At 39.5% G+C, this 9,331-nt stretch overlaps 1 protein-coding gene across 1 annotated transcript; it reads left to right on the plus strand.

Annotated features, from left to right (window-relative positions):
• The first annotated feature begins 2,845 nt into the window (after positions 1 to 2,845).
• On the plus strand, positions 2,846 to 7,545 carry zic4 (zic family member 4). Its single transcript, XM_067994608.1, has 2 exons — positions 2,846 to 4,010; positions 7,109 to 7,545. Exons 1-2 carry the CDS (start codon positions 2,846 to 2,848, stop codon positions 7,543 to 7,545), a joined length of 1,602 nt encoding a protein of 533 aa, XP_067850709.1.
• Positions 7,546 to 9,331: the final 1,786 nt, after the last annotated feature.

The following is a 9,331-nucleotide window of genomic DNA, read 5'->3' on the forward strand; positions in this document are numbered from 1 at the left end:
GAAGCCCTGGAGGCTGAAATACAAACGTGTCAACAATCACAGATCCATATTACATTCTTGTCTATTGCACGTTAGAGTTTTTGGGTGAAAAAAACGATCTCAAAATTTTGCTGGTTATTAACTCAGTTTGTGATTCCAAGAGGTGGCCTGAGACAGAGACATTATGGCAGATGTAAATAATATGGATATAAACAAAAAGGCAAATGCCAGCAAGTGAAACACTGTGTAGATAATTAGAAAAATATACAGCGTTATGCAGGTATTAATGTAACTTTAATCTAACCTATGTTGTACAGCATTAAAATATCCTAAAGGCTTTAATACCCATATTTAAAATTACTACTAAACAGTGAATATGAGTTAATTACATTCTTACATTATCTGAATGGTGTGTCTTCAGCTAATTCACGTTTTGGGGGTTAGTGTTTACAAATTCAGCCAACACTTCATTAAATTTAACATACTTGCTATGACTGCAGAGAATTGTTTTGCACAAGTGTGTGTTCCTTTTTTCCCACCGCCATGCCTCTACCCCTCCCCCACGTGTTCTCATCCGATCATACTTTTTTAAACCATTTTTTCTTTCTTGTTCTGAGTGTTTGTCTGTCTCTGGATATATTCCTTGCACGTAAAACATTGTTTACGTCTTTCTGCTTCTTATTTATCTCCCACCTTAAATTTGCTTTCTTCCCCCCCCCCCCTTAAATTTCTGTCCATGCTTTACTCCCACCTTCCTTTCAAAAACCTACCTTTTTCTCTCTTTTGTAATGTAGGTCTGCTGTGTGCTAGACTGCAGGCTTCAAGCCCTGTCGCAGATCAGCTCAGGACGACGGCCTAAATCCACGGAGATCGCAGCACCAGGTTTCCGTTCCCCTTTAGCACTCTTGTCGGACAATCTAAAGGGCTACAACGTATATATTTGAGTTAGTAGCCCGTTTAGTAACTCTCCTCCCTGAAAAAAAAGTCTAAACTACTTTTACGTACATTGCGAGATGGTTAGACGATACGTACTCAGGACGAATTAAACGGACGATTTGTACTCAGGACGAGTTACAGTGCAGACATAAGACTATGTGTTGGGGGAGGGATTGTGGCTAGCATTACGTTCTGGTATTATCAGAAAAATATGAAAACGTGAGGCTGATATAAAGAGCGGAGTTCGGTCTAAAAAGCCTCTCATTCATGTGGGTACGTAGACGGATACAAGCAATTATTATTGCGCTTTCTTTCTCTATGCCTCCCGATAGTACACTACAGTTTACTTTTTTCTCCCCCAGCGATGCGAGTTTCCTATTCGCAGATTACACCGTGTTTATGAATTCATGAAGCACCGTGTAGGTTCGCCTTCACAAACTGTGTGTTGGAATTGGAAACACGTTTAAAAAAAACTGCAAAACACGTTTGCATCCATGTGATGCAGGCGGTAATTCGAATCTCTTGACAATCTGTCGAAACACAGTATTGAAACAAAAAGAAACTTACCAAGGCTAAGAAAATAAAAGTCTCTCTCCCCCCCCCCGAATCCCACACCCTTCCACGAGAACTAAAACTTTCCTGGATTCTGACTTACAGAATTATCAGGCAAGAGAACTCAGTAAGTTCGTACAAGTTGAGCAAAGTTTCATATTCAGTCTCGGGGTGAAAAACAAAAAGTTAACAGATACCACTGACTGGGGGTCTCTTTGATGGTCTGCGCCGCGAAGAACAACCAGCCGTCTGATTTTGTCCAAAAAAACACAACACGCCTGGAACACGCTAGTGTCAGGAAAGATAAAAATCACTAACTGATTTCCCGCCTGAGCATAACAGGCCATAAACTCATTTTCAGCTCAGTGCTGTACCGTCCTACTTGCCCACAAAAACTAAATTCTTGCATTAGCCACAGGAGCTGGTGTGGATAAATAGAGGGGTGTGCGGGCACGATGCGAGATATTGCGAAGTAGATGGTGGTGGTATTTGACCGGATCGAAGGAAGGATAAACTTTCCAACGCTTCCAACTGTATATTTGCTCGTGAAACAAACACCAGTATAACACCTCATAAATTATCAAACCCTACTGCAAAACACTTTGCCTCTGTCCTCTTTAGCCTGGCACACGGTTCCATATCAATCCCATCAAAAAAAAGTGCGAATAGCTGTCTACTAATAAGCAGCGGGTCTAATTGAATTTCATAATTTAAGGAAATTTAAATATATATATAAAAATAACCTTCACCACAACCGTTAAATTCTGTCTCAATCTATCGTTGGTTGATGGGTCTTATTCTCTCCCCTCTCCCCATAACACCTCAGAAATGAATTACAACATTATCAAGTGTCTAACATAAAGAGAAAAGAACGCTCTTTGCGGTAAAAAAAATCCGCTCAGATCAACTTTTAAAGATTTGCATTTTTGTTATTTAAGCAAAAGTGGCCTTCGGCGGAAGAAAATCAGTGAAACGGGCTTACAAAACAGTTAAAAGGTTTTGCTAATAAAATTAGTAAGTTGCAAGAACCCAACAAAAAAAAAACACATCCTGCAGCCAAAAAAGACTTTTCCATGTTCTCTTCACCACCCCGCTCCCTCCCCCCTCCCGGTGTAATACGCATGTGCCCTGACTGGGGTCCGTAACTGGCGCTGTCAATCATCTGAAACTGACCAATGAGAGTGCGTGTTGCTCGCGGAGCTCGACGGGCTGCAAAGCTGTTCATGAATCTCAATTCAGTTTCTCAATGCGTCCTGCTGCTGCTATCCGTCTGCACTCTCTACACCGAATGGCTATCCACGTTGGCAAAGAGCGAGTTTCTAAAGTTCGGTAACTTAAAAAAAAAGTTTCTTTTATTATTTTCCTGCTGTCAGGCATTATGAGCATGGATGCTTTGGGGAGTCCGATGATGGACCCATCATTCGCCAAAAGAAACCCAGCGCTGAGATTAGTAGATTTGGCAGGAGCTCACCACCATCATCATCATCACCATCCCCCTCAGAGCATGACAGGCTTCCCGGGGCTCAGCGGCCATCCCCACTCAATGGCACACACGCACCCTGGGGAGAGTACTGGAGAACCCCGCCTGGGGCCGAGTCCATTCGGGCCTGAACACATGGGGCATCCTGCAGCCGCTGCTGCGCTTAAACTCAGCCCAACCCATCCCCACCACCATCACCACCATCATCATCACCATCATATGGCAGGCCACGCTGAGGTTGTCTCCAATCCAACGGCAGCTTTTGGCCCAGCGCAGGCGGCAGCAGCAGTCAGTTACTCGGTCTCGCACTCCCACGCCAGCTATACTGCCCAGGCTATCTCGGCAGGTAGGGACTTCCTCATCCGCAGAGATCTGACATCCTCAGTCATGCCAGGGCTCACTGATCAATATCCTGGCACAAGTTCTCACCACGGAATGTTTGTATCAACAACAGGTAGCTACCCCGGACACCATGGTCACCCCGAGGCTGGAAGCCATTCTCTATTCCCTGGACTCCATGATCAGGCTCCCCATGCAGCCCCAACTGGACACCATCTGAACGGACAGTTAAGACTGGGGCTACCTGGAGACATGTACGCCAGGTCTGAGCACTTCAGCCAAGTGGCAAGTTCCAGAAGTGATCCCTTTGCCTCTTCCCCTCTACATGGCTACGGTGGCATGAATATTAACATGAACTTAACTGCCCACCACGGTCCAGGTGCTTTTTTTCGCTACATGAGACAACCCATCAAGCAGGAACTGATCTGCAAGTGGACTGAACCGGACCCTGTCACCAAAAAACCATGCTCAAAAACTTTTAGCACGATGCACGAACTGGTTACTCACGTAACAGTGGAACACGTTGGGGGACCAGAGCAGTCGAACCATATCTGCTTCTGGGAAGAGTGTCCAAGAGAGGGAAAGCCTTTCAAAGCCAAATATAAACTTGTAAATCACATCAGAGTCCACACTGGAGAGAAACCTTTCCCCTGTCCATTCCCTGGCTGCGGCAAAGTCTTTGCCAGATCAGAAAATCTCAAGATCCACAAAAGAACTCACACAGGTCAGTATTTTCGAAGGATCATTAATCCATTTTATTCCATTTTCGGTATACAAAAGTTAATAAAATATATTTTTTGTTTATTACCAGTGGGACTTCAATACACATGCACAGTGAAGCTGGGCTTCATGTGCCTTGGAAAGTAGCCTATTTTTACAGCATTTTTATAAATCACGCAGCTCTGAGAACTTTGTAATGTTGTGGATAATAAATAATTTATAATGTTTTAGCTGTAAACAGTCTTCCGGTTACAGATAATAAAGCTGCCCTGATTCAATCTCTACTGAAATTAAAAGCCACTAGTTTTCTTCCTTTCAGCTGCAGTTAAAGATTGTTACAAAACATGACATTCGGATCTCTGTGAACACTGTTTTGACATTAAGTAGATTTCAATGAATGCTTTTGCAGATAATCTAGAATTATTAAAGAGAAGAATATATTTAATATTTTGTTCTGTTATTTTTGCTAGGATTCACAAACACAAATGTATTAATTTCAATTATTATATTTTGTATCTGTACTGCAAGTGTATATGTACTACTGACCTTAATATATTTTTTAAAATCTAAACATGTTATAGGCCTAAGACTAATGAAAACAAATGTTCAGGCCTACCTTTCGAAAAATGTCATTTGCAGAACCATTTGTGAAACTGAGACATGTGTCAAAAACATCTGCCAGCTCTACTTAGCAGCAAGTAAATTGAGTAGATCGAAGCTTATTCAAAGCTGCGTTTGAACTTCCCAAGCCAGAATAATCTATAAGTAATGAAACCGCACTTATAAAATTTTCACACTCCCTGGAACAGCCTCTCTAACGATATTAATTGGTTTTACAGCAGCGGTTCGATAAGTCGCTGACTCGCTCTCTGTATTGTAGTGTGCCTTGTGCGCGGCCTTGCTCGGCTACAAAACATTGCAGGGAAATGTAGATCTGAGAAATTCCCCTCGAGTTTCTCCTTAATCGCTGAACATATTTCAGTTTTATGATCCATTCTGTGATAGCATCATGTTTTCTTGGTTGGTTTCCTTTACGTCCCGAGCATAGTTGGCGGAGGGGGGGCGGGGGGTGGCGGTGGGAGTTGGTCAGAATTTAACCTGAGGCACTTTGCTGCACTGAAAACTTGTAAACTCTTTGCAAACAGTTCGCTTGCGTTCTTGTCTCCTTTCTGCCTCAATTGTCTCCTGTATATATTCGTTCCATAAATGTGCAATGTTGGTTGGCTCTTTACTGGAATCGAAGTGCATTTGCAATGTACATCGGATCAAGAGGTGGTTTGTAGGCCTCTTTATAGATATAATCCTGGTTACATTTTAAATTCAAAACATATTTTTCCCTTTACAATGTAAATTAAACCGCGGATGGCGCCAATAAATTGCAGCATCGGGGTTTGAAAAAATAAAATGCATAGAGCATTGTTGTAGCAGAGATAATATGTAAAATGTATATTTCAAAAATATATCACGTAATGATGACATTACGTTTAATACTTTAAAATAGTCGAAAGTATAACACATATAAATGCATGTTGTGTTATGGGTGCACAATAGTGCGTATCTGACACTTGATAGTATTGTATTGTGCTTGCCTAAACAAACTTTCCCAGCACTCCATCGACTTCAGCCCAGCAGTTTAGAGTGCAGAGCACTTAATTTACAAGAGCAATTCATTCGACCGATCGTATTTCTATTTATTTAAAAATAATATAGTAACCAATAAAGGAGCTGCGTGTTTAGTAGCGTCGAATGCTTACACATTCCCATATTTCAGTTAAATAGCGTTCTCCATCTGTGGCAATTAATCATTGTAATTGTGATAAATATTGCATTTCTCTTTCAGTTTAAAATTGCAAACACTAATGTTACTAAATTCTTAAATAAAAAATAGCAAGTATAGTAATTCTATTAACAAAGTAATTATCTTGTAAAATATTCATGCCGTTTGATTGGCTTCAGTCTTTTATAGACAAGTTTTATTGAATTGAAATCCCGTCCCTTTTACATTATTTATTTCAACAAGCATGAAAAGATCGCCTCTGGGTAAACAGAAGCTTCAGTAGTTTTGTCACCTCACTTATAAAATATTACCGTATAAAATCTAAATCTAGAATTAAACATGGATATTAAAAAGATTGATTAGAACGTGCAAACAGCTTGTAGAGTTTATCACCAGGTAGCCATCTTTTTCTAAGTTATCGAATGTAAAGTTTAAATTCAATTTTCAAGGAGGCTTTTTTCTACTTATTTATTTTAGCCAGGACTAAGCTAACTGGTGAGATGACACTTAACAAGGATTGGTCGCAGTTAATCTTACATTACTCACTCCTTTATACACAGCATTAATAGTAAAGAAGGAGAAATGTGTAGCCAGGAGGAGTTTAGAGCTCTCGGGAATTGCCAGAGCAGACTTCATGCTCGTAGTGTCGGACGCTCCAGACACGGCACAATAACAGTGTTTATGAGTCTGGGCTTCCCCATGGGTCCACTAACTTACTACTAGCTTGTACTACACTAATATCGTTGATTGGCCGTCTCAACCTAGCAAGTGAAGGTCAAATTATTCTAACGGCTTTCTGAACGTTTGGCTAATTACGGTGTAATATTAAATCGACATTTTGAGAGTTCGGTGAAGGGTCTCTGTTGTAAAGCACGTAGCTTTGCACTGTAGCCGCATTGTTTTATATTTACCACTGATGCATATTTTAAAAAAAAATCTTAGGTTTAATGATGTTGCAATGTTAATAGAATAATCACCAATACAGTTTATTTTTAAAAGTTTGTTATTCCCCACCCCTGCTGTTTCAGAAATCCATTGTTAGTTACTATGAGCAAGTGACTGCTGTTTAGGCCTTGGCATTGAACACGGCTTTAACTTTAGTAACAAGGATAAACTATTACTCCACACCGTATTTGCAAGAAATTACCTGCAACATACCACTGCAATATGATTTCCTCAAATAGCTAATGTAAAATTTATTGAAACATGTGTTAATGGTTAAGTTGTACTTTCAATAGTGGTGGATAATACCTTAATGTTAATCGTGAAGGATAATATCTTAACGTTTGTGACTCATCATTCTGCCCCTTGTGGTTTTCTTTTAGGAGAAAAACCCTTCAAATGCGAGTTTGAAGGCTGTGACAGACGTTTTGCTAACAGCAGCGACAGGAAAAAGCACTCTCATGTGCACACAAGTGACAAGCCCTATAACTGCAAAGTAAGAGGCTGTGATAAATCGTACACACACCCCAGTTCCCTTCGTAAGCACATGAAGGTCCACTGCAAATCTCCTCCTCCCAGCTCGGGCTACGAATCCTCCAACCCTTCGCTGGTATCTCCTTCTTCGGACTCAGGTCGGGACCCCCCGGCTGCAGCCTCCCAGCTTGACCCTATCACATCTTCCCACGCAGCTAACCTGAGCGAATGGTATGTGTGTCAGAGCACAGGAGCAAGTGGTATTCCAACACCTCCAAGCAATTCCTCATCACCTGGACCAAGAGAGCACTCTTACAGAAACTCTGACCCCAGAACTATTCTCTAACCAGGAACCTAAAACCACTTGGACAGGCATCCACAATAAGAAATATTGACTAAGTCCTTGTCCATATGATGTTTGCAATGCCATACTGTCTGCTGCATTTGACTTGGGGAACTATTTGAGTTTCTGGAGGGTTAGGGCCTAGGAAACATGAAAATGATGAAAGAGATAAAGACATGTATTAAAGAGAAAGTATCCCTAATCTAATCTTACACAAGTTGCAGTTAATAGTCCAGAACTGGGCATCTTGAACAACACAACATCTCCGTTCACTTGCAAGTGCTCCCCGCCATATAGTATTGTTTTCATAAAATGTTGTAAAAAGAAAATCGTTGTTCCATTTCTCGTTATTATTTTTTTCTCTTCTAGAAAGAAATACACTGCTATATCGATTTGTTAAGAAACTATGTTGCATTTCTTTTTGAAAGCCAGGAGGGTGTTAGTAGATATTCCGTACACCTGATGTGAATAGTAATGAACAAAAGCCTTTGTAGGCCAAAACAAAATGGATACTGTCTCTTTAAAAGCCTGCCTACCCTTTGACTTTGTTTAAACATTTCTGCAAACTACATTTTCGTGTCAGACATTTTTGCAGAATAAGCCTGTAAAAACGTATAAATATTGGTATTGACATATACAGTGTACGCCTGTGTTAAGTAATTCGTTTCTTTTTTTGTTTTGTTTTCTTTGAAATAATTTATTTAAAATGTTACAATAAAACACATTTTGTATAAATGAACCAAAGTGTTTTATTACAGGGCGATTAGACCGTGTACATTTTTTTCTTGGATTATTTTAAATAATTAGCGTGTGTTCTGTAAATTATAGTGTTTTATAAGTGGAGGTTTTGACTATGTAGGATAATTTTCTTTCCGTATTTTTTGATCCTGTTTTGATATTCATGGGTACTGGTTTGTAATAAATTGATAATAATAGGAATACTGTTCAATAACTTTTAGAAATTGACCCATTTGTTGTTAATATGTATAGTAAATCATTGGTTCTGTCTTATCTATGTGACATATATATTTAACCACCACTAAAGAGCAAGCTCTAACTCATTGACTTGGTCTAATTCTTTTTTTGTAGACTGGAACAACACACATTTTAGTGCTTTTGTTTTACGCTACCAGCACGATTTTTTAAAAAAGCGCATTCTCGTTAAAATGTATCATCGGCGAAGCACGTTTCCCCTTTTGTGGAACGCTTAAAAATAGTTGGTGAAAAAGTTGTAAGACCGAGATATTGTTACGGTGAAATCCTACTGTTTAAGCAGAAATCGTTGGAATGTGTACTGAAACCACTTTGTATTTTGCCAATGTACGAATGAACTGTGCATAGTTTATAACTGTATTGTCACAAACTCACAAGTAAATGCGTCTTGTATAAAAATAAATTTTGTAAAATAAAATAAAAAGAGGCCTTGTGTTTGTTACACTTTACAATGAAAAGCTAAAAACACACAGATGCCTATTACACATTATATAGATTGATAAATGATAGCTAGATGATAGACGGATAGATAGATAGATAATAAATATATGATAGATAAACAGAAAGACATGTACCGCATTTAAATTCTTTTTGACGAAAATATCGCACAAAACATTTAATCAACACAAGAAACCACTGATAAACCACTACTGTGCACAAATTAATTTTGCACTAATTTAGTGCAAATATCCCCTTATTTGATGGATCAAAGATCTGTATTTGACAGAAGTAGTTATATCCTTTGGGAATCCCATGAACTACAAAATAAACTCTTTTGCTCAAATCCAAACAAGGA

The sequence above is a fragment of the Heptranchias perlo genome, chromosome 13, assembly GCF_035084215.1.
Source record: "Heptranchias perlo isolate sHepPer1 chromosome 13, sHepPer1.hap1, whole genome shotgun sequence".
Classification (NCBI taxonomy): Eukaryota; Metazoa; Chordata; class Chondrichthyes; order Hexanchiformes; family Hexanchidae; genus Heptranchias; species Heptranchias perlo.

Bases quoted from the DNA above. Each gene is read 5' to 3' on its own strand.
- zic4 (XM_067994608.1), top strand. From the start codon at position 2,846: ATGAGCATGGATGCTTTGGGGAGTCCGATGATGGACCCATCATTCGCC. The intron at 4,011-7,108 runs GTCAGTATTTTC...GTTTTCTTTTAG, and splicing joins CCACAAAAGAACTCACACAG to GAGAAAAACCCTTCAAATGC.